At 44.7% G+C, this 25,404-nt stretch overlaps 3 protein-coding genes across 8 annotated transcripts in view; 1 reads left to right on the forward strand and 2 right to left on the reverse strand.

Annotated features, from left to right (window-relative positions):
• The window catches only part of LOC136649575 (vesicle-associated membrane protein 4), a 44,853-nt gene extending 43,288 nt beyond the window's left edge, over positions 1-1,565 (reverse strand). For 5 of the 6 annotated variants that reach the window (XM_066626321.1, XM_066626320.1, XM_066626318.1 and 2 more), the window contains exon 1: positions 1,483-1,565. The gene's annotated coding sequence lies outside the window, so the exon portion shown is untranslated. The remainder of the gene's footprint in view (positions 1-1,482) is intronic. The other variant, XM_066626319.1, reaches the window with a different exon arrangement.
• A 2,779-nt stretch (positions 1,566-4,344) lies between these two features.
• ITPA (inosine triphosphatase) lies at positions 4,345-12,280 on the reverse strand. Its single transcript, XM_066625608.1, has 8 exons — positions 12,180-12,280; positions 11,367-11,424; positions 11,226-11,290; positions 10,833-10,906; positions 9,727-9,758; positions 8,184-8,299; positions 5,033-5,109; positions 4,345-4,583 (listed from the first exon to the last, which is right to left on the reverse strand). The coding sequence occupies exons 1-8, from the start codon at positions 12,246-12,248 to the stop codon at positions 4,463-4,465; spliced, it is 612 nt and encodes a 203-aa protein (XP_066481705.1). The 5' UTR covers positions 12,249-12,280; the 3' UTR covers positions 4,345-4,462.
• A 203-nt stretch (positions 12,281-12,483) lies between these two features.
• Positions 12,484-24,312, forward strand: METTL13 (methyltransferase 13, eEF1A N-terminus and K55). The gene is made up of 8 exons (XM_066624091.1): positions 12,484-12,657; positions 13,059-13,812; positions 16,557-16,756; positions 17,342-17,549; positions 18,599-18,769; positions 19,760-19,972; positions 22,970-23,101; positions 23,557-24,312. The coding sequence occupies exons 1-8, from the start codon at positions 12,496-12,498 to the stop codon at positions 23,829-23,831; spliced, it is 2,115 nt and encodes a 704-aa protein (XP_066480188.1). The 5' UTR covers positions 12,484-12,495; the 3' UTR covers positions 23,832-24,312.
• The last annotated feature ends 1,092 nt before the right edge of the window (positions 24,313-25,404 follow it).

The following is a 25,404-nucleotide window of genomic DNA, read 5'->3' on the forward strand; positions in this document are numbered from 1 at the left end:
TGAGCCTCTGGCCCTCTGGAGATTTGTTAGAGCCCACACTGGCCCAATGCAACTGCTCTCAGCATGAGGGTGACTGTTTGACCTCTCACGGGAGTTGTGGGATGAGGGCTCCCTCCACTGCTTGCTGTTTCACGTCTGTGAGGCAGCAGTGGCAACAAAGGAAAGGCCAGCCTTGCTTTGTGCAAGGCCTTTTATAGGCATTGAGCTATTGCAAGACCTTCAGTCATTCATATAAGTTTATCTTTGCTATATTCATTTATGTAAACTTATGTAAATTTATTCAATTTTAAAATGTAAATTAATTCTTTTTTGCCCTGCCCCTGATACAGTGTCAGAGAGATGATGTGGCCCTCCTGCCAAAAACTTTGGACACCCTGCTCCAGAGTGACTGGAGGCCAAATCCAATAGTTGACTTGCAGCTTAAATAATTAACACCTATTATTCCCAATAGAGGAAATGCAGTCCTACAGGTTTAACATGCACTTCACAAGTACAGTTCTAGCATCCCTCAAGATTAAAGTACGAACTCACATGACAACAACAAAAGATTTTGAACTCATGAAACCCACATTCTGTGCAAAAAACAGTCAAAGTCAGTACTTTAAACATTCAGATTTACTTGCTCACCATAACTTGCTTCATTTTCACACTTTTTTTTGCTGAACCAATAGTTAGAGAACACAGAGTTATTATACAGGGAGTTTATACACACTGCCTCTTTTGCATCTTTCAAATCCTGCCTCACCACCTTCCTCCCTCATTGGGCAGGCCACTTAGAATTCCTTTCTCCCAACCTACTTTTCTGAGCCACTCTCCACAGATTCCAGCTTTGGTTCTCTCTCACCTGCCTTTGTTCCCAGAGCAACTCCCCTCCTTCCTCCCTGACTTCAACCCACTGCTGCAGCCTCCCAACATCCTTCTCCAGGGGCTACTGACACATTTCCCTTCCCTCCATGGGGAGCCTTCCTCCTCCAGTTATCCCTTCCCCTTGAGCAGCTTATTAAAAATAATTAGTGCTGCACCTTCAAGATTAACTTAAATTATTTTCTCAGTAGAGCACTGAGCTCTTTTGAAGGCAGTGACTGACTCCATCAGGTGCTGAAGAGGAAGGGGTCCTGGAGGGGGATCCTCTCCTACCTGAGGACCTTTTAGTATTTTCCCACCCAGACAGAGCTTCCCAGCCCCCTTCCTTCCAGCTTCTCTCCATCCTTCCTTCCACAAAGGCCCCCAGTCACCTTCCAGGCAGCTTCGTCCTCTCCCCACTCTGTGGCCCAGAAGCATCCTTCTCCTCAGGGTCTTAAGGGTCCCCCTTCCCAAGCAACCGCTCCTTCCCCATCCAAGGGCGCCCCAGCCTCCCCCTCCAGAGGCCTCCCCCCTCTCTCACACCCCAGCCCCACTCATTCCAGGCTCTCCCGGGGCCTACACCCCCTTCCCCACAAACCACCAATCCTACCCCCCTCCCATAATGCCCCCCTCTCTCACCTACTTCTCTTTCAGGCCCAGCGCGGAAATGGCCGGTGCTCAGGAGGAGGCACTGGAGTCAGCTGCTGATCCATCGATCATTCGACGCTCCTCACAGGGGAGGGGCCGAGTGCCCAGAACATCGATGAACACAGCTGCCGGCCGGGCTGCGAACGCTTGGAGCAAAAGGGGCGGAGCCAAGGGGTTGGGCTTCACTCGCAGGAAAAATGAGGCGTGCACTTCCAGACAAGGGGGCGTGGCCTGTTTTGATTGGCTGCGCGTAGTTCTGTGGAATTGAAAAGCTGGCATCTATGCAGGTCTAAGAGAATCGCGTGTGGATATGCAGGGCGGTCTCTGCCGTGAGCTGCAGGATGCAGCCTACAGCCTGCTCAGCTCAGCTAGCAGATGGGGAGCATGTCTAGTCCACTGCTGTCCTCACCGCTGGAGGGGGGCAAACACTCAGAGCCCAATCCTAGGCATGTCTACTCAGAAGTAAGTCCCATTATAGTCAATGGGGCTTACTCCCAGGAGTAAGTGCACATAGACTTGCAGCCTCAGCACCTGGCCACTGGTGTACAGCGGCCCTCGTTCATGGTCAGAGCCAGTCACAACTGGGCTGCAAAAGTGTAGAGGGGCCGCTTTACACCTGGTGGAATTTTTTCCTTGTCTCCATCTGCTTTAGTCTTTGCATTTGTTACAACTGGTTTTAATTATTTATTGTATGGGACCTGGGGTTTGTGTGCGTGGTTGAGTTTTGTCTTGGAGAGCCAGAGGTGGGGTAAAAATCATTAAAAGAAAAAAGAACCAAACTGGCAGTTTTCTGGCCATAAGGTTTCATGTGGCCTATGCATGTTAATGTTATTCACTTTAACAAGTCCCAGGTCCTCTTTTTGACCTTGGACAACCATCCAAGTGCAGTTATACAATTCATGGTCAGGAACTTGCCAACGCCACCCCAATTTTATGCTTGCAGAGATTGCAAAATGGCTTGGGCAAGCTCAGATGCTATATTTTCTGCTTGTTTAATGGGAAATGCCAACAATAACTTAAACCTGTCATCACAGTTAATGCTCTTGTTTTATAGAAAAACCAAACTCCCCTACTTCCTGCCAGGATCAACAAAATCTGGTATTCAGCTAATACTGTACTCAAAGTTTGGTGGCTTGATTTTTCTTGTCTCCTATGCAAAGGGACTATGGAGAACATAACTAAAAACTATTAAAGACCTTTCAACCAATGTTGTCAACAAGATACTTTCAGAATCTTTATTTTTCAGTAAAGGGCAATATGATTTTCTTTCTTTATAACACATACTTAATCCAATCAGATGTTTTCTCTTTGACAGAATTTTCCCCTCCTTCTACTTTTCAGTCTTGACTTTGGTGATGTGATTTCCATTTTGAAAAGGAAAGGGCTTCATCTGCACCTTCACACGGAGCAGTAAGAGTCACATCCGAGATCTGTTATCTGCCACAGTACTTGGTCTTGGACCAGTCACTTAGGGTGCAATACTAACCAACTTTCTAACACTGACCTAGCCAGAATGTAGCCCCAAGGTAAGGTAACACTCATGCCCTTATCTTGAGGAGGCTCCCTTAACTGCCTCCCACTGCAGGATGTAGTGCATGCCACATTGGCACAGCTCTGTCAGTGCTGGAAAGTTAGTTAGGATTGTGCCCTTAATTGCTCTCTGTCCTCACTTTTTCTGCATTTGTAAAATGGTGATAATCATGTAAAATTCTGTGTTGAGTAGCGCATGCATGTTAATTAAAAAATAATTCAGAGGGGATTCCCTCTAAGGATTAGGATTGTTAAAAGCCAAGGGAATGGCTGGGCCGTAGTTAGAACCCATGGAATATTTTGTAAGTATGCTAATACTCCATGGGTACTATTGCTATTCTAACTCTTTTCTTATAAGAGACAGAAGCTATATTCATTTGATTTTACTATTACAAGTCCACTCACATTTCTTAACTCTAAACTTTGGCCATGAAACATTTCCTCCTTCTCATCGATGTTGTAGAGCACATGCTTTGTATGCAGGTGGCCTCAGCTTCAATCCATGTCATTTCTGGTTTTAAAAACAGTAGCAGGGCAGGGAACGTCCAGTCATCCCATTCTCTCCCCCCCCCCCCCGTATCCAATATCTGCAGATACTGAGCCGAATCCCAATTGCTGCAGCATGTTTGGACACCCCTGGTCTAGACATTAAAGCTGGTCATAGATTTGAAATATGAAGAGGCTTGATATACACAAGCAGAAACATGTGACAATTGCACACCCCTTACAATATTTCTCAACAGCAATCGATCAATTGACTGATGTGCATGTGTGTGGAACATGCACTGCTCCCTTCATCAAGCAGTAAATGCACTGCTCCCCACACCAAGAGCAGTAAATTGCAGTTTGAATGATAAGTGTGAATTCCCTGAAACCAAACTGCTAATTGGGAGCAGAGAGCATAAGATGTTTGGATTCTCTGCAAAGACTGCACATTCCCTACTCAGTAAAACATTTCAGTTTGTTTTAAAGTTGTGTCATAAACCACCTTGCACAAATGAAATACTAGGGCATATTGGTTTAAAATAAATATTTGGTTTAATACCTCAAAGGTTATTGAACTCTATTTTCCCAAGGCAAGATGGCTTCAAATCAGCTATTATCTACATGCTTCCCTGAGTTAAACACTTCCCTGAGCACTTAAAGTCAATGTTTATTTTCCTGGTGCATAAACAGAAGTGGCTTTTCTTGCATCCTCATTCTTTTCCATGTGTTCATTTATCTTGAATACCAATGGTGCCTCCTAGTGTAGCCTTCTAGCCTTCTCCAATACACATCTGTCATACTGCATTTTACAGGAACAGCAAGGTTAAACACACAGTACACCTTTAAAGAAAGTAGCTTTATTCAACATGATTTGAGCAGACAGATAAATGCTGGTCTCATGTTTCACTTATAATTTTCTGTACAAAATCCACAACATCCCATAGACCTTGCCATGCTAACTGATACCAGATGTGGTTTCTGTCGAGTTCTGTTCAATAAAATGGGCAGACAGCTCTTTTAGAGCTTTGTAGCGATGAGAGATTGAGTTCTTCACAGACTTTGGCAATTCCGCATATCTAAGAAAGTAGTAAGTGCAACAACATGAATAGGGATTCTCTCAGAGGCCAAAAACTCTGGAACAGCTATTACTATTCTATTAAATTTGCACCTAACTTCTTGACCTAAACCTAAGACTCCCTGGGTGGAAAAAATTCTGCAATGCATCCTGCACTTTTATTAGGATAATAAAAGTTTCAGGATAAGATACATGAACCAGGATTGCATTACAGCCTTACTGCTACCAAAATATTTAATTACCACTGGACTCCATCCATTCAGTTAAAGGACTGACACTGAAAACTTTTCCATAAAATAAACATATTTGCAAACAATTATGGGCAGAACTGGCATTTTCCTGAGACTGAACTGTAGTCTTCCCTGGGGCTGCAGCAAATAAACTGGACTGGGCATTCCTTCGAAGCAACTGCAGATATTTAAAGCAACGAAAAGGCAAGCAGTCACTTACGTCTGATCATAACCTTCTGGCTGAAAGCACGGGTCCCATCCAAAGTCTCTGGGCCCTCTTGGGTCAACTATGTGCCCCTGCAAGAGAAATTTTTTCAATGTCTGCTGAATTTACATTCAAAGTCAGGCTGCAATATTTATCACATCTCCAGAAGTCACATTTTACCCAGACTCCACTGGTTGAGAATTTTAAAGCTACTCCAGAGACAGGCAGAGAGAGCTGGAGGGATCATAGGCAAACACACAGGGAAGCAGCGCCCATTGGGCACCTTTCTCTGCCTGCATATTATTAATTTGCTTAAATTCTCTGTCTTTCAGTGAACAATTTCTCCTCCTCCCTTGCTGAACCACTAGGGAAAATTAGCTGCAAAACGAGAGATAGAATGAGAAGGAAAATCATTGGATGCTGCTTCCCTAGGTGATGGCAGACAGTCCTCTCCAATTTTTACTGCCTTTTCAGAATTATCACTAGTCAGCCTGGTAATCTCAGTAAAAGATGTGAAATGCAGCATGTAACCAGATTCACAGGTAGAATATATGTCTGGGCAAGACCAGAAGCTTTTGCAATACATAGAAAAATCTACAATACTTCATGTACAACGTACCCCTACAGATTAATATAACCAGAGTATGCCATAAGCAAGTACAGGGGGACAAATAAGGTACAGGCAAAGAAAATATCACTAAATTACTCAGGTAAATGAGCCAAGCAACATATTGTAGAAAGGAATGGAACAACAGGTATACAGAATGAGGAGGAATGCAGATTACAAGGCATAATACAGGTAGGAACTACGTACCCATAGGGGATGTGTTCCCAGACCTTCCATGGATAACAAACCCATGAATACTGAGATCCACCCGGGGGGGGGGGGGAAGAGGCTCACAGAGAACCTGGAGTTGTCCTGAGGCATCTGGAGTTGTTCTGAGGCACAGAGAGGCCGCACATGGTTTCCCTGCATCTCGGAAGCCTCTGAGAGGCACTTCCAGTTTCTCATGCTTAGTGATTTGAGCACATTCCCACTAAAGCCCAAGTCTTGTTGAGTACAGCCTTCATGACTAGTCAAATCTCAATTTCTTGACAAAATTTTGGAGTCCAATCCCTTAAGTCTCAAGATTCTGAGACAAATTTCACAGAAAAAAGGGAGGAAATGGGTGGGTGTTGGTGGATGGAAGTTGTCATTTAACACTGCCCTGATGTTCCCATCCCAACTGCACTCCAGTTAGCTATGTGATGAAGTACAGATATGAGCCACAGAACCTACAATGTCATGATGTGCAGAAGAAAAAACAGCCCTTGGACCAAATAATAAAGTGAGGACCCTACTCCCAGAGTTCTCTTCTTGGAGCCTGCTAGCTTTAATAATAACTGCCTGCTAATAAATAATAAGCTGACCTTAGTGCAGATAAATCACACAGCACCTGATGGTGTGCACTGTGCAGCAGAAGGGAAAAAAAAACAGCCTTCCATGGCCTCAACTCAATAAACCACCTGCAGCTTGCTCCAAGAGAAATTCCTGCATAGCTCACCCCCCCCCCCGACTGCAGATATATGAACTAAAGCATCTTGGAAACTCATGGCCTTAAGCTATGAAGCTGAACTGCACAGATGTTTACACAGCAAACAAAGTCTTATAGGTGATGCAGGGTACTTCCCACTATTATAGGCTTGCCACCACCAGTTATGTATTTAAGTTGGTGGTTGCTTGTTCCCCCTGGCCTGGAAGCAAAGAACACACAGGAGAACCGAGGCAAGAGGAACTCACTTTGCACTGAATGCAAAGTGTGCCAGAAGAGCTAAAGCTCTTCCTATATCACTAAAAATCCCTTACCCTTAAGCTGAGCCGAGTTATTCCATCTGCTCTGAGCATGGGAGAATGGAGGCCAGAATGTGAAACCAGATCAGAAAGAAACATCTGAATGTTGTGGTTCTTGGAAGAGAGAACCTTCTTTCAATTGTAAAAATCCCTACAGGGATTTAATATAGCCTGCCTATGTAAACTGCCTTGAATAAAGTCTTGAATAAAGATTAAGAAAGGCGGTATATAAATACCTTTATTATTATTATCATCCCATCTTTTGCCCGCCTCCTTCTGTACCTCCCTCCTTGTGCAAAAAGATCTTCCACTGTTCTTTTTCCTTTATCATGGTAAAAAAAAAATCCTGTCCCTGCCTTCCTGTCCCTCCCACAGCTTCATGCAGTTAAAAATCCTCCTCCCCTCATTGCGCAACCCCCTCCCAGCCTGCTCCCACTTTCTGGAACTTACCCACCCACCAAGACTGCTGCCATCCTTCTGGATGCCTGCTTCCTGATCAGCCAGGAATCTTGCCATGTGATGCGGAAGCAGCAAAGAAAAAAAGTAACTTGCTGCAAGTTGCATGCACATCTTTGACAGAAGTGACTTAAAGTGTGGCTTACAGAAGAGTTGCTCAAGTCGAGTGCCCTTCCCTGCCTCTGGAAGACTTTGGGAGGAGCAAGGAGGCCGCACGCAGCCTCCCTGTGCCTCAGAACACCTCTGGATGTGACCGGAAAGCATTTTCAGTCACGTCCAGAGGTTCTCTGTGGGCCCTCCAGACACGGGAGGGTCCACTGTAATACTCAGCATTTTCAAGCATGCAAGGGGTTTTGCTTGTACTATTTTGATGTAGCCCTTATAAAATCCAGTAAAGTAAGTAACAGTGCAATCCTATATATTTTTATTCAAAAAATAAGTTCCAGAAAGTTTAATATATAGATATAGACAAGTTACTAAACCTCAGTCTGCACTCCTCATTATCTACAATATAGATGAAGATGGCCTAACTTATAATGAAAAAATGTCACAAGTGCAATCCTATGCACACTTACTTAGGCCTATGCACACTTACTTCAATAGAAATTTCTTCTGAGTAGACACACCTAGGATTGCACTGTAAGACAGTGTTTGTGAAGCACTTTAGAGAGTGTTCAAAATGCTATTACTACTGTTATGCTGGGAATAGGCAGCACCATGAGCATGGCAGACCAGGAACTGACTTTTCAATGCCTCCTGCAAGGTAAGCACCTGAAGCAAAAAAACAGAACAAAACTGCCTAGTATCTCCAGAGTGTGAGCCTGCCTTGCTCCATCATTCAGATATGCCAAAACAAAAAATCTCCAATACTGTACTCACATGAGTCTGGCCTTTGAACAGCTTCACTGGGTCCCCTGGGTTTCCAGTACTGAAGGCAAAGGTGCAGAGAGCATAAGCAGACTTGTCTTCAAATCCTGCTAGCAGTTTGTATAGACCTAAGCCACAGGAAGAGGAATGTCAGATTTCTCCTAGAGAAAGGTTTGCTCAATAGGTTGATATTTATGCAGAAGCCAGTAAGAAGGAAATATACAGTTTAGAACTCGAGTAGTCTCTCACATACCCAAGTCATAGGAATCAAGTTATTATTCAAGACAATCTGTACTGCCTATGACTGTAGAACATAATGCTTTTTGCAACAAAAATTCTAACTTCATCTCAGTATGCACTGCACCCTGCTTTAAGGGCAGTGGGATGGTTTCTGACCAAAACTATTATTATTAAGAATTAATAATTATTAATTATACTTATGTACTGCTTGTTATTATATTTATATACTGCATTCCAAAAAGCATTCACAAAACATGGCCTTCACCCAATGCATGGTTAGATCAGGGCTAAGAGGGAGAGAAAAGAGTCACTCTGATCAGCAGAATGACTACAGATTGATTGGCACAGGAGAAAGAGAAGAGGGGTTTGTTTCCAGTGAGTAACAGCCCAATTCTATCCACACTTTAAGCCCCATTGACTGTAATGGAACTAACTTCTGAGTAGACATGCATATGATTGGGCTGTAAGATAGCTCAAGTCTCACCGAACACAATGGGCTTACTTCTGAATAAAATAAGTAACACCGTTTTCAAACACTTCTACACAAAATATCAGGATAAATATAGGAAAAGGAAAGCATGACAACTTCAAAATGGAAACAAAGGAAAATGAAAAGTGAGCTGATAACTGGGGACAGGACTGATGGCAGAGCCAAAACTGCTGGAGAACATGAGCTCGTTTGCTAGATCAGTGGTTCCCAAGCTGTTTAGTGCCAGGACCCACTTTTTAAAAATGACATTCTATTGGGACCAAACTACATTTACCAGACTGTTAAAGAAGAAGATTTAGAAAGAAATAAAATTTTATCTATTTATATAAGTAATAACCAGAAAAAGACCCTCAAACAGTTATTTACCAATGCTTGCAAACTGCAAGAACTGAGCTCTTTGCAGGGTAACTAGCAGCTACAGTATCTGATTTTGGAATAGCCTCAGGGCTTGAGGCAATTAGATATCTGATTTTTCCATCACCCTATGGCGACCTACCCAAAATCAGGTCACGACTCACCAGTGGGTCTGGACCGCAGTTTGGGAATCACTGTGCTGGAGCAAGAGCACAGTGATTACCACTGGACAGTTCACAATCAGTACAAGAAGAAAAGAGCCGCAGGGCCCAATCCCATCCAACTTTGCAGTGCCAATGAACTAGCAGTGCAACCCTGAAGTAAGGGAACTACCTTGAGGAAGCCTCCATGACTGCCCCCCCCAGCAGGATGCAGCACATGCCCTGTTGGCACAGATGCACTAGTGCTGGAAAGTAGGTTAAGATTGGGCCTTCAGTCAAGCATTATGGAAAAAATCAAAGGCTGAATTACCTTCTGGTTTTAGCTTCTCAAGAAACCATTTTCTGAAACAAAAAAAGATGATGATAATAATAATAATAATAATAATACAGGTATTTATATACCACCTTTCTTGGTCTTTATTCAAGACTTTATTCAAGGCGGTTTACATAGGCAGGCTATTTAAATCCCCGTAGGGATTTTTACAATTGAAAGAAGGTTCTATCTTTCAAGAAACACAACATTCAGATGTTTCTTTCTGATCTGATTTGATTATCTGATTTGATTATCTGATTATTTGATTTTTCTCTGTAAACCGCTTTGTGAACTTTTAGTTGAAAAGCGGTATATAAATACTGTTAATAATAATAATAATAATCTGGTTTCACATTCTGGCCTCCATTCTCCCATGCTCAGAGCAGATGGAATAACTCGGCTCAGCTTGTCAGCTGCTTCAAGGCTGGTGGCCTCGAACTGGCAACCTTGTGGATGTTATCTTCAGGCAAATGGATGCTCTACCCTCTAGACCAGACCTCCTGCCCTCCTAAAGATGTTCTTTAAATTATCTCCAATACAATAGAAATCATTCAAATCTCTTGCCAACTGTGTTTTATTAACTTTAATAAACTTTAGTAACTTTGAGCTACAGTTCTACACACACTTGCGTGCAAGCTCCATTTTACTACCTCAGTAAGAAGAAAGGGCCCCCCCCTCATTTTTCTTCTTTTTACAAAAAAATAAAGAGGCAAATGGTATGTAATGCAAAACAGGCTGCAGCCACTTCAGCCTGGAAATTGTTCTTAACTTTCTTTTTATATTTAACAGCAGCTACACGTTTCTCTTGTACAGTAACAACTGCCAGTAGTAAACAAACCTTACTTTTCTTCTCTCCTGCCCAGCCTACCCCCAATCTTACATTAATTAGTGCAAAAATATTCAAAATGCACCCACAAAATTCAAAGAACCCCATTAGATGCACTGGCCTTGACCAATGCTATAGTTAAGGTGCCCTTCATTAAATCCACAAGTCTCTTCTAACACCCCCCCCCCCAAGTCTGAACCAAATCATATCTTGCCTTCCAAAAACAGTAGCAAAGACAGCCATAACAGAAGATAAAGGGAGCATGCCTTTGACTTACATATATGGACCTGGGAGTCCTCCAAGGGCTTTGAAACACAGACAAGTATCTTCTACTATAACAGGTCCTTGGATCTGGTAAATAAAATATAGCAAAGATGACATAGTATTAGAGAGGCAAATCAAGATGATAGAGAGTTCTGTGTCTTACAAGTTTCCCTAGGTGATGTAATGGGGCTTTGTCCAAAATACCATGGCTTGTAAGAACCAGCTGCTCACCCTATATGATTTTTACTGAAAAAGTCACAGCTGGGAAATGGGGACTCATTAATGAGAACAGCATATTCTCTGGAGAACAGGAAGCTTTCATTCATTTCTTGAAGGCACAGGTTCTAGTTATCTAATGTTGCCTAGGCATACTTTTGAAGATGGAAGCAAAAGAAAAAAAAGGAACCTGTTTAGCTGCTTCCTGGCACTTCTGGATAGAAATGTCATCAGGCTCTCCTTGGTACTCAGGCACTGCAACATGAAAAAGTTGATGTTAGCATGTTACAGCAACAGCCAGCTTAAAATGAAAGACAATGCAGGAACTCACAGTCTATTTTCTTTGCAACCAGTCGATATGGAAAGGAGTCGCCTAGGATCTGAATCACCTATGAGAGAAAGTACTGATCATAATTGCACAATTATTAAGCCAAACAGACATAGAGTTCAGTTGGCCACATCCTTTCCAAAAGTGGGGGGGGGGGGGACCAGTACCAATTACTACCAGCTCTCAAAATTTAGGGTGACACTGCAACATTTATCTCTGGCCCAAGTGCCACAAGACTTTATTTTCCAGATGGATAGAGTAACGTGTGGAGGATCTGAGGGAGCATTACCAATGCTGCTCATCCACACTTACTCAGTGAGGAGGGGTCTGTTGGGCCTGGGGGGGTGCAGGTGGCAGGTGCGCCTGGAGGGGGAGCAGGTGGCTGTTGGGCCTGGGGGAGAGAAGGGGGTGCAGGGATGTGGGGTGGGTGGGGAGGCAGGTGAGGCAGAGTCTCCCCACCGTGGTCCTTGGAAAAGCAGCACTACCGCCCTGTGAGACACCATGTGAGGATAAACTAACGTGTGGAGGATCTGAGGGAGCCTTACCAATGCTGCTCATCCACATGCACACGTGTCTATTCCTACACGTGTACATGCACAGAAGGCAGAAAGCTCTACTGTGCCTGCTGATTCCTGCCTTACACCAGCTAGGATGGGACAACCAAGCTCGCAAGTAGGAGGAATTACGTTGCAACCCTAACCACACCTTCCTGGGAGGAAGCCCCATTGACTCTAGTGGGACTGACTTCCAAGTAGACACGCCCACACCTGGGCTCTCAGAGACCGGCTCTGCGGCCCGCACAGAGAACCTTCTCACCTCCTCCAGCTTCTTGGCGTTGCCGGTGACGAACACGACGCTCCTACCTGCTGCCGGTATCGCCGCCATCGCTCCGCGCAACACCCCACGCGCACCCACCCTCAATGGCCAATGACAGCGAGGGAGCCCTGCAGGGGGCGTGGCAGGGGAAACGGACCCGCCCCTTAGAGCCGCGTGCTGACGTCCGTTGAGAGTCGCGGGGGAAAGACGAGCGTGTTCACTGTCCACTGAACTTCGAGGACGGGGGAGGGGTTGCAAGAAGGCGGGACTTGCGGGCGCTTCACCCTCCCGCGTGCCGCTGCCAGTGGCCGCAGCCATGGCGGAGCTGCGGTTGCTTCCGAAGTGTGCTGAGGAGTTCGCCTCGGCCGCCTACTGGGAGCGCTTCTTCCGGGGCCGAGGCGAGCGCGCCTTCGAGTGGTACGGAGAGTGGGAGGAGCTGCGCCCGACGCTGGGGCGGTACCTGCGGCTGCGGGACTCGGTGAGGAGGGCCTGGTGGGGGTGCAGGTGGCCGTTGGGCCTGGTGGGGGGGATGCAGGTGGCCGTTGGGCCGGGGGGGGTGCCGTTGGGCGGAGGGGAGGTGGGGAGGATGAGGGGGGCCTAAAGGGATCAGCGGGGTGCAGGGACGTAGGGTAGGTGGGGAGGCAGGTGAGGCAGAGCCTCCCCGCTGTAGTCCTTGGAAAAGCGCCGTCGCGGTGTGAGGCACCCATGCACTTGGGTGCCTCACGCAGTGGCGGTGCTGCTTTTCCAAGGACTACAGCGGGGAGGCTCTGCCTCACCTGCCTCCCCACCCATCCCGGGTCAGTGGGGCTCTCAGCCCTGCCACAGACCTTCAGTCCAAAAGTGCTTGCCCACAATGCTACCTTTGTGTTTCTCCCCCAGATCCTTGTTGTTGGCTGCGGCAACTCAGAGCTGAGCGAGCAACTCTATGATGTGGGCTACCAAGATATCGCCAACGTGGACATCAGCGAGGCGGTCATCACGCAGATGCGGGAACGCAGCGCTCGCATAAGACCCAAGATGAGCTACCTCGTCATGGATGTGCTGCAGATGGACTTCCCTGATGAGCGATTCCAGGTGGTGCTGGACAAAGGCACCCTTGACGCCCTCCTGACGGACCAAGAAGAGGCTGCTTTGAGCAGGGCGCGAAGAATGTTTTCTGAAGTTGGCCGCGTCTTGCAGTTTGGGGGGCGTTACGTGTGCGTGTCTTTGGCCCAAGCACATGTATTGAAGGCGGCTGTGGACTATTTCTTCCAGGAAGGCTGGATGATCCGAATACATCAACTCTCCAGCAACAGAGGAGATGCTTCAAAGGGAAAATTTGCCCTGCCTATCTTTGTGTATGTTATGACAAGAATTAGGCATGTGCCAGGCTCTGCTTTACACATCCTGGAGCTGTGTGCTGAAAAGCAGGACAAACCTGTCCGGTTCAATAGCATTGAGCACCTGATTGAGGCAGTGAAAGAAAGGCAACAGTATGCTTTGTTGCGCAGCCAGCTTAATAAAACCTCTAGCTCAGGGAGCATCTCCTTGGATCTCTGCAATAAGGACACTGGCCAAGCCCGCTATTTGTTGCATGTGGTGCATAACCTTGCTGTGAAAGTGTCTCGTGACAATCAATTTGCCATCTTTATCAGTGAGTGTCTTTCTTTCCATGTTGGCTGGCTTAGGTGGAGGGGTTAAATTCAAATAACTGAAAAGACACACACCCACACACATCCCTTCTTGGAAATTGAGATTTTAACTTTGTCAGAAGCTTGCTGCAGTATTTGCAAAGCAGCATCAGGATTGAGACCATTATTTCTGCTTAAAAGTTAGGGTAAATTTGCAAATTGTTTTTCTTCTCATAGTATGCATTCAACAGCTATCCTCTAGAACAGGGGTGCTCAATAGGTGGATCGCGATCTACCGGTAGATTGCGAAGCAAAATGAGTAGATCGCGGAGTGCCGAGCCCCCCCCTTTCAGGTGCCTCTGGGAGGAAACGCCGGGAGTAAGGCCCATTGTACTCAATGGGGCTTACTCCCAGGTAAGTGTGGCTAGGATTGCAGCCTCACAGCCTAATCCTAGGCATGTCTACTCAGGAGTAAGTCCTATTATACTCAGTGGGGCTCAAGGTACACCAACGTACATTGTACACATAAATGTTATATGATATGATGGCGCGAACATTGTAAAAAAAACTCTGGTAGATCTCCGGGCCTTGCTGGGTTTCAAAGTAGCTCTCGAGCCAAAAACGTGTGAGCACCCCTGCTCTAGAAGAAAATTGCAGGCCTGAACTTTTTCTTCTTACCAGATTGAAAATAAATTTGAACTTTTTGATACCGTGTTTCCCCGATAATAAGACCTATCCCGAAAATAAGCCCTCCCCTTACTGTGTAAGATTCCTCTAAAATAAGCCCTCCCCCGAAAATAAGCCCTATTGAGATTGCTACTGTAGTGAAGGTGATCCCCTGCGCTACACGCTACATTACGGTACCCTCTGTATGCACCGTCCCCCCCCGGGTGAAACGCACGCTGCGCTCCGAGCTGCATCCAATCAGAGCTGCAGCAGTGAGCACGTCATCCTGTTCTTCCCCAGTGATTTGCTTGCTGGCGCCATTGAGAGCAGTGCCGTGGAGGAGAGCTGAGGCAAGACAACATAAAAACCCGGTATGTAAGCGGGAGTGAGGGGGCATGATGGAGGATAAAAGAAGAACTCAGGAGGCATGATGGAGGATAAAAGGGGCATGATGGAGGATAAAAGAAGAACTCAGGAGGCATGATGGAGGATAAAATAAGCACTCAGGGGGCATGATGGAGGATAAAAGAAGAACTCAGGGGGCATGATGGAGGGTAAAAGAAGAACTCGGGGCATGATGGAGGATAAAAGAAGAACTCAGGGGGCATGATGGAGGATAAAAGAAGAACTCGGGGGGCATGATGGAGGATAAAATAAGCACTCAGGGGGCATGATGGAGGATAAAAGAAGAACTCAGGGGGCATGATTTGTTCACATTTACCTGTTTATTAAAATTGCTGTCAATGTTCATTAAAATAAGCCCTCCCCTGAAAATAAGCCTTCTGGTGTTTTTCTGTCCAAAAAAAATAATAAGACAGTGTCTTATTATCGGGGAAACACGGTATAACTTTGCTTTCAAATTTCAGTTCCTTGTTTACTCTCGAATTTACTGGGTAAAGAGCAGCTATAAAAATACTAAATAATGCAATTTTTCTCTACAAGTAATGATTCTGGATACTTTGCCTACATTTGGCAAGATGAAGGAAAAGTCTTAGATTCCTGTCGCATGGATCTGCTGCCAGGTCACTTGGGTTGACCTAAGGCAGTGGTTCTCAGACTTCTTCAGCTGGTGGCTCCCTTGACCTACTAGGCCATTGGCTGCTGCTCCCCATTAGGGCTACAATACTGTACATTAATGGTTCCCAAGGTTTTTATCACTTGCATACCCTTTAGCAGCCAATCTCCATGAATGGTTCTCCTCATATTAGCAAAATGTTTTTTTATTTTATATATAATTAGTCTTATTTCAAATTTATATTTTTTCAGTTGTTGATCCATAGCTGATAACAGGAATTGATGACTAGAAACTAGAGGTTGCTGGGGCTTTCACAACCAGCTAGCTGCTTTCTGCCTTGCCAGCCCCACAAGGCATTATAATACAGACTCATAATATATAGTATATTATAATATTCAATTCTTTTTCAAGTACCCCTCCTGGCAAGAACTCCTAGGGATACACATACCCCAGGTTGGGAACAATTTCTGTACATTGTATAGGGTGGTGGATTTTTCATGATTCTTTGGCTCCCCTGGCTGGTTTCTGTTACTTACCAGGGAGCCACAGCTCACAGTTTGGGAACCACTGTCCAAAGGGATAGCCTAGCATAGTGTTTCTCAACGTTTGTCCTCTGCCATACCACTTTTCATGATCCATCTATTGAAAGTGCCACCAGAAGTAACTGGCAATGTCACTGCCAGTTACTTCTGGATTGAGAAGACAGATATAACACAACAAACACTGGTAAGAGGCCTAGGGCAGATGGGAGGATTTTTTCGATCATGCGAAAGGCGTGTGCTTGAACTCTACTTGTCTAGCTAAGCCTCCTACCATTCCTTGTCATGTTGCGTTACTGGTCTCGCTGCCAGGTGATGGGGGTCTGGGGTTCCTGCGGGTACCACTGGACACCACCTCAAGTACCACTGATTGAAAAATTCTGGTCTAACATACCATCTGTTCTATTTAACATGCCAGATTGTAGGAAACCCAGTCTGGTTTTCTTCATCTTAGCCCTCAGAAAATGTCACTTGGTTGCCCTTGTTCAGCTACATAAGCAAAATAGTTTCTGCACTGCCCGTTATCTGCCATTTTGTGTCTCCCCAGTACCACAGGGCAGAGAAACTGAGTGGCTCTTTGGGACCGAGGAGGGACGGAAACAGTTGGCTGCAAGTGCAGGATTCCGGCGCCTAGTAACCGTGGCCTTGCACAGGGATCAGCATTATGAAGGCATGGAAGCTATCCAAGCAGAGCTGTCTGAAAAGGTGATGGAGCTTGCTCCACCTGATCTCTCAGCCCATCAGCAGGTAAACTGTTCTCACATTATGTACTTTTGTTCTGCCCTAGGGAGCAAGATGCTGTAGCTGTTCCTTCTGTGATCTACTTCAGTCCTAAGTGCTGTGTTAATTATTTTGGTAATTTTTTTTTTCAAACAAGGCAAGGGTTCAGATGTAGAGTCTGTGCTCTGTTGGAGTATCCTTACTTGTTTTGTATAATGCTGCTGTGTGATGACTGGAAGATTTTCCAGTTTTAAAACTGCATTAATTACTAAAATTACTTAGTAACATGATGGAAGGATACAATGCCAGTCAAATGGGACAGTTTCTAACTAGTAATTATGTTTGTTCAGGTATTTATTTCTAAGTAGCATTCGCGCATGCTAATTTTATAAATGGATGTGCTAAAATTAGTATGCTAACTGTTCAGTGCTTTCATTTTTTAACCCATTTTTCTCCAACCCACAGATGTACACATTTGGTCCCTATTATGTATATGCAACATTGGGCAGACATGGCTTAATGTGAGGAAGCTTCATAGCCTTACTGTTTCACTGTGTTTTGCTTGTTTTGTCTGTGGGATAGTGACAATCTCAGATTTTTTATCTCCTGCAGGTGCCTTTTCTGTCAGTGGGTGGAGACATTGGGATCCGCACCATTCAGCATCGTGACACTAGCACCCTCAGTGGAGAGTATGTTGTTGAGGATGTGAAAGGAGATGATGCTCACTACTTCCGCCGGCTCATCTTCCTCAGCAACAGGAACGTGGTACAATCAGAAGCAAGGCTTGCACCCAGGACACCCCACAAAGGTGAAATGAAAGGTACGACAGGGATATCTTTTGACAGATTGTTTCTATTTTTCATTATTTTGCTGAGAACAGTGAGCAATTTGTGTGAGCAAGTTTGGGAAATCAAAGGCAGTCTAACACTGCAATCCTGTACACACTTACCTGGAAGTAAGTCCCATTGAACTTGTTGGGAGTTACTTCTGAGTAGACATGCATACGATTGTACTGTGACTAGTGCTTTTTCTGTCTAGAGCAGTGGTTCTCAAACTTTTTAGAGGTCCTAGAGGTTACTGTCCGATTATAAATGCCAAGGGGTGTGCTATAATGGTGATTGGGCAGCAGTGCTCCTCTCCCCCAAGTAGCAAGCTGTTTAACCCTTGATCCACATAGCCTAATCTGAACTGTCAGTTTTGTGAACCGCCAAAAATTGTGTCACGACCCACTGGTGGGTCCTGGACTCACAGTGAGAGCCACTGATCTAGAGTACATGTGGATCCCTTCCCTTTTAACCAGCATCATTACTGTATCTCAAGATGCCATTCATCCTATCCTCTTTTTTTTTCCTCCACGTAGTCCCTTGCTGTCAATTCCTTAAGTTGCATTGGCTCTCCTGTTTGTGAGTGCTAAGACAATGAATAAGACTGGGAAGATAAAGACTCTGACTCAAATTGTCCTGAAAAAGCACAGTTGTTATCTGCAAGTTTGTCATTCCTGAAAATCATCTGCTACCTCTAAAGTCCAAACTTCTGAATTCTAAAAGATACTTATACTCTTAAATCATAGGAAGGTTATTCTGCTTGCTTGTGTTTTACTAGTACAGTAAACAGAAATTGCTTCCTCAGTTGTGCAAATAGGAAAGGAGGGTTGTAGCAGCCAAAGCAAATCGGCTCCATCTGGAAAGGGGGGAGTGATAGAAAGGATCTAGGGCCAGAAAAGCCTTGAACCCAATGTTTGAGCCCAATGAAAACTTGGACATTTAAAGCAGTTTTTTTGCACCCCTATTAATTTCAGAGGTCACACTCCTTCACTTCTGCAAGGTATTGCTTGCCCATCTCAGTTGTGTTTTACTTGCCATTGGTCAGGGAATAAGAAGCACAAAAAGAAGAAAAAAGAAAAAGCAGCTTCTGGTGACCCTGTCAAACTCACTACTCTGCCAGACAATCAGTCCATTGACAAGAGCTATCTGTGTTGTGCTCACCACAGAGTCATGGTTGCAGGACTGTGCTTGCTGAAAAATCCTGAATGCCTCCCAGGTAAGTAGTAAGACCAATTTCATTTCTGTGCTATCTGACATTTCATACCTGGCAGCTAGCTTTTTGAAGGCCTTTATATTTTCAGGTCTTTACCAAAAACACATACTAGGAGCCTGTTGGCAGAGCTGGCAGGTTCCAACCAGCACTTCCTGGTGCCTGTATACGCCTGTCATTCAGCAGAAGAGCATTTTTCAAATACTAGGTTTTAGACTAGGGAGCACAAGAGTTGGTTTCCAGGCTGTGTGATGACTTCCCAGAAAGGCTACCTCAGCGATGCCTGTTATTGGGCAAATTAGAGAGAGAGGGAGCTAGTACAGCTGGGAGAACATCCTCCTCCTTCCCTTTCTCCATCATGGAAATACAATTGCCAGAGAACTAGCAGTTCTAATATATAACCCTAGAACATAAGTTCCTAAACTCGAAGAGAATTTGGGAGCTGAGGTAAGTGCTTCTGGGGGAGGGGGTAAGGCAGCGACACCGCTGCCAGAGGTATAAGGATTTTTTGAACTTACCTGAGACAGTGTTGTCCTCTGGGGGGGGGGTCCGGGGAGCCTGCAGGACTCCCCATAGCTAAAAATATTTAAAAAACAGACACTTCCAGATGCACAATGAAAACAGGAAATGCTAATTTTCTTATTATTTTTAGCTATTTGGAGGCATAGGGATCTTCCCTCCAGGAAGCCAGCACTGCCTCAGGTAGGTAAAAATATTCCACTGTTACCCCCAGCAGTAGTGCAATTGCATTGCTGCCTTCCACTGCTCCTTAAGGGGGCAGAGGGAGGACTTCCCTGACTGGGGTGTCATGACAGCCCAGTTTGGGAAACCTAGCCCTAAGAGATTCACAGCATGCAATGAATTGCAGTATGGTGGGTTATGATTTGCACTGAGAAGGGTAGTGTGGAATCCTAGTACAATATAGCTCTCATAGGCATGCACATCCTGCCAGTTATGATTCATATGATGGTTGACTACTCTGTGTGCTGATTGCAGAGGCCCTGATCCGTGTGCTGGTGATTGGCCTTGGTGGCGGCAGCCTGCCCCTCTTCATCCATGACTACTTCTTGCAGAGCTGCATTGATGTGGTAGAGATTGACCCAGCCGTACTGGATGTGGCCACCTGCTGGTTTGGTTTCTCTCCAGGAGACAGGCTCAAAGTTCACATTGCAGATGGCTTAGTATACATCTCCAGCCTGGCAGCAAAAGGTAAACTCCTTAAAGACCCCTTTGTGCTAAAAGCAAGCCTTAGTGGGGGCAGAATGCAACCTGGTGTTGCAAAATTTTATTTGAATACCTTTGTAGACCTGTGTCTTCTGGTCTTTTCTCTGAAGGGGAAGCATATCTGGATTCTTACATGAATCTTTGCTATACTTTTTCTTGCTCAGAATAAGGGAAGAGGAATAGAAAGATACTTGGAGGGAGGCTGTGCAGCCTCTCCTCTCCTAATGATAATTCGCTCTGCTTATTACGTGCTAAGCACAGCAAGCTGTCTAAACATACAGTTTGTGTCGTTATTATGTCTAGTTACTTTGGGCCCAGCTAGATGTGATGGTTGCAGCCATGTTTGCTCATAGCTTTGCCCCATTCACACACAAGTGTCTAATTTTAACTTCAGGAGGCTTTAGAAGTATCTCATTTCTCTGTGGTCCACCTCAGGCGCTTCTCACAGGCTAGCTCACTTCTGATATGCAGGTATGTTTGGGCAAAAAAAAAAAGCTTGGATGACTCTCCCTGGAGAGGTACAGAAGGTTCAACTCTCTTCACCCATGTACCTTCTAATGGTTACATTAAACCAACCCATCCCTGGAACAGCACATTGGGCATGTAGAATGTGACTGTCATTGTCATACCTAGTTTGGTCTTAGTCTAGCGTGAAATTAAAACAGGTTGCCACTAGAGGGTGTGTTGGGTTAGAACAGTGTTTCCCAAATGTTTCTGATTCCTGGCTCATTGGCTGCAGCTCCCAGTGACGTTTTGTTACGTGACAGGCAGAAATTTCTTAGGTGATGTCTTCTCCCCAATTTCACCTTTTCTGTGAATAAAAGCTGCCTCAGTTGAGGCTCTGACTTTGTCACACAGATACAGAAGTCTGAGGGTGAGGAAGGGGGGAATCCCAAGGGGAAAAGTGCAAACTGAACAGCTGCAGGAAGGAGAGTTCCATGTGGGGAGTGGCCAGGTCTTCTCTAGAGAACCCCTTGCACTGAGGCAAGCCTGAGCATTTAGGAGAGAGCTTAGGCATGTGCTTTCCAACTAAGTGGTGTCAGTCCATTTGAGAATCTGCCAGGTGCTCAGCTCCCTGCAGCAGCTGACACGAGTGGGAGGATGATCTGGTCATGTGCACTTTCATGCCTTTTCCTCCTCTCACATAACTACGCAATATTTTCAGTTCTATTAGTTGCAGCTCTGCCCTGCTACCCTCCATGTAGCAGGCCCTCAAGCACGCACCCAGCCAGTGCTCAAATAAGTGCAGATGCCTTTTGCTCCAATGCATGCAAGTAGGCGCACACCCCCTCAGCCCTTGAACAGAAGGGCAGTGATAGTAACAAATCGGGGAGGTGGATGCATGCATCTTGCTATCTCCTAGCTGCAGAGCACCTTGGAGGGGAGAAAAGGTGCCCATAGTGGACGCACAAATGAGCAGGCGAAAAATGTGGTCTGGGGGATTTTTCAAAGCAAATTTTCTGCTTCCACCTACAAGAACCGTTTCTATCAAAGAAATAAGGGAAAGGGTGCCATTTAATAGACTCAACCACATTAAGTCCAGTGGAAAGGTGGGTTTTTCTTCCTAAGGGCCAGGAAAGTAACATAGTAATCCAGATCTCAGGAGCCAAATATTGCCTGTTTTCGCAAGGGTGAGAAAGAAAAATGAATTGCTCCCCTGGACCAGAACAGGATGGCTGATGGCAACTCAAAATGGTATTGACACCCACAATTAAATCACTATTTAAAATAAAAGAAACCTGGGAGAAGCAAAATCTAAATCTCAAGATCAGAAATGCTGTTTTCGGAGATTATTCTTTGACTTTCTGCTAAGTCCCTGATTGGCTCCAATGCCCCCCCCCCCCGAGACCTGTAGTGCACGGTTTGGAAACTCTGAGTTAGAAGATCACCTGTTTCCAGTGAATTAAGAATCTGCAGCCTCAATTATTTAAAAATTCCCAACAGTCAGCCTTGTTTTGAGTTCATGCTTTTACTCGGTTCGAAATGGCAACCTTTGCTTTATGGAAACCTTCTTTTTTGCAGGATTGTGTGTTAATAGTTGCAACTGATTCTACTTTCTTTTCTTTTTATTAATAAATTAAAAAGGAAAAAGAAAAAGACGTAACTAGAAAATGTTAATAAGCAATCTACGCATAAATGTTTAAAAAAAGGCTTCCAAATGTCCAAAAGTGTATCCATATGTAGTTGTTGTCTATAAGTTAGTCTGATGTTGATTTGAACAGTGTTGATTAAGAGATCCTTAATCCATTGAGTAACGGTAGGGTGGCACTTATCCCAACTGACTTTCTACTTAGATGAAAGTTTGCTTCAGCTAATGGGGAAAAAAAGGGATATTGTAAATATAGGCTCTATGAAGTTATCAGCTGCTGCATATTGCCAGTCCAGACAAAGGGGAAATAAGAACAGCTGGGCTTCTATAAGATGCATTTCTCTGCTGCTTTTGGTTAGATATCTTAGGTTTGTCTAGTACACCTATTTTCAACCTTTTTCACCTTTCATCACACCGACAAGGTGCTAAAATTGTCATGCACACCACCAGTTTTTTGACAATTGACAAGGCACACCCTGCTGCCTATAGGAGGCTCACATTATCCTATGGACCCACTAATAACCCTCCCCCAAACTCCTGTGGCACACCTGTGGACCGCTTGTGGCACGCCAGTGTTCCAGGGCACCCTGGTTGAAAATCGCTGGTCTAGTAGAGTGGCACTGCAGCAAACCGTTGTGGTGGGGAATAACTTCTTAGTTCCTCTGGAACTGTCTAGAGCAGGAGTACATTATGCTTAATGACTTGCTAGACCCAATTGGAATTGTGATTTCCCCCCTTTTTTGCTCTTTGGCACCTTTTGTATATAAGAAATAAAGTCAATACAGTGCTGTTTAACTGCACAAACTGTCAGGTCATTCACATCACTGCTGCTTTCTGTTTGTTTAATCTCACAGGAACTCACTGCTGTTTGTTCTCTCCCTCTTCTCCAACAGCCCCAAACACTTATGATGCCATCATGTTTGATGTGGATAGCAAGGACACTGCCTTGGGAATGAGCTGCCCACCTGCAGCCTTTGTGGAGGAAACCTTCCTTCAGAAAGTGAGAACCCTTCTGAAAACAGAAGGTGAGGGTTCTTTTGCATGTCAGTACTGCAGTATAAAGAGCTGCTCTCACTGTGTCTTCCCTTATATTATCACTGACTGTTTTGGTCTGTCGTATCTGAATGGCTCCAGATATATAAGAACCATTTGAACTGCAAAGCAGGTTGTTTTCTAGCCCTCTCAGTAGCAGCAACAAGTATTAGAGAGCTTGCAGGAGGCAGTCTGTTGCAGCCAAAAAAGTCATGTAGCACTTCAAGGAGCCAGTTGGTTTTTTTAGCATAAACATTTGATGAAGTGGACTAGTCTGTGAAAACTCATGCTGAAATAAATTGGTTAGTCTTTAAGAAGCTGAGAGGCAACAGCATTTTGGCAAAGGTTCCTGAGATTTCATTAGTCTACAGTAGTCAGGTGAGGAAAATGGTTACCTCCCCCACTGACTACTAATTGTAATAAAACTGCTTATCTTTCTTGTCTGTAGGCATCTTTATCCTCAATTTGGTATGTCGGGACTCCATTCTCCGAGATGAGGTCATGGCTATCATTAGAAAGACTTTTCCTTTGCTTTATGCCCGGAGGATTGAAGGGGAAGTGAATGAGATCCTCTTCTGCCAGCAGCAGACCAGGCAAAAACCGACTTCTGTAGATCTCCGAGGGACAGCTAAGATTTTGGAGAAAGCATTACGGCAACCTGGTCGAGCATGGGACAGCACTTATGTTTTGTCAGACATACTGGAAGCAGTAAAATTAGTATGAGGCAGGAATCCTATGGTTCCAGACAGCTTTTAGCCTTACAAAGAGCACAGTATGCTCTGGTTTGAGAATGAAACTGCCCATCAGTTGTGCTTTCAAAACTCCTGCACTGTGGAGTGATAACCCTTCTAATCAAGGTGTTGGAGGGATGGGGCCTTTCTAAACTGTTGCTTTTGGTTGTCAGGAAGCCTGTGGCTGGTGACTGAGATGTTTGGAGGAGGCTAGCAGCAAAGCATGCCATGAAGCCCTTCTCAGGATCTCCTCTTCGGTTGCCTGGGAGTTTACTGAATTTCCCAGTTCTTGTACTGTATATTCGATGATGGGGATTGGAATCTAGCAGTGCCTGCAGGGAAAGAGCTTTTTTTTTTAAAAAAAATGTTTTTAAAATAAATGACTTTATCTCTCTGTGTACTGTAATGCAATATGAAACAGCCTTTATTCATTATTTCTTCTCTAACAATTAATGTGCAAGGTGTCTCATGTTGCTTATCTCTAAAATGAAAGCAATTACCTATGAAGTGGGTTTGGGACTTTATTTTGTAGATGTATATCATGGACCAGAGATTACTTTCAAAAATACATAAAAGGAGCTCTTTCACCATGTTGCAAACTACTTTTGATGCTTGCCTTGGCTAATGTTGAGGAGCCATCAGAGTAGAGTTCAAGTAAGCTATATCAGTGCTTCTCACACATCTAGCACTGGGACCAACTTTTTAGAATGAGAAACTATCAGGACCCACCAGAAGTGATGTCATAACCAGAAGTGACATTGTCAAGCAGGAAAATTTTTAACAATCCTAGGCTGTAATGCTACCCACACTTACCCAGGAGTAAGTCCCATTGACTATCATTGTTAAAAGCATATACCTAGTAGCTTATTAAAAGTACAGGTCTGTAACATTTCCCCAAGTGCACTCACGTACCATGGTAGTTTCAAGTCTAATACATTAAAAATAAATTATTAAAAGAAATGGGGACCCACCTGAAATTGGCTCACAACCCACAGTTGAACCCAGCTTGAAAGTGGGTCCCAACCCACAGTCTGAGAAATACTGACTATATATTTCAGTACTGTCTTGGTCTGAGTCATCACTGTCTAGACTGGAGGTGCCCCTGGATTGTTTCCACATCTGTGTCATGACCGCTTGCATAATATCTAGTGTAAAGCTTGACAAGTTGCAAAATCTAGAAGAGGGGGGGAAAAACTCAAGTTTGCAAAAAAAAAAAAAAGTAAAGAAGAAACAAAGTAATGCAAAGCATGGAAGGTTTTTGTGTATGTGATACTCTGTCAATTAGCAACAAAGCAAAAACAAGACTACAGGTCCAGCCTATTTATACACGGAATTTTTATATACTGATTTGACTCAACACGAATGGCCACTGCAAATGAGAAGGAATGTGCTGATCCCTGGAGAAGGGGAAAATGCATCCCTTTTAAGTCAGTTTAAAAAACTGAGCAGTCCTTTAGCAATAGCCTTCTTAATGGGTGGGGCAGCTGGCTGACAATCCGTCAATCCTTCTCTCTCCAGTGGACCCCTCCCTTCCCCCTGAGCACCTGAAAAAAAGGTGATCATTT

This window comes from Tiliqua scincoides, chromosome 4 (genome assembly GCF_035046505.1).
Source record: "Tiliqua scincoides isolate rTilSci1 chromosome 4, rTilSci1.hap2, whole genome shotgun sequence".
NCBI classification, from domain to species: domain Eukaryota; kingdom Metazoa; phylum Chordata; class Lepidosauria; order Squamata; family Scincidae; genus Tiliqua; species Tiliqua scincoides.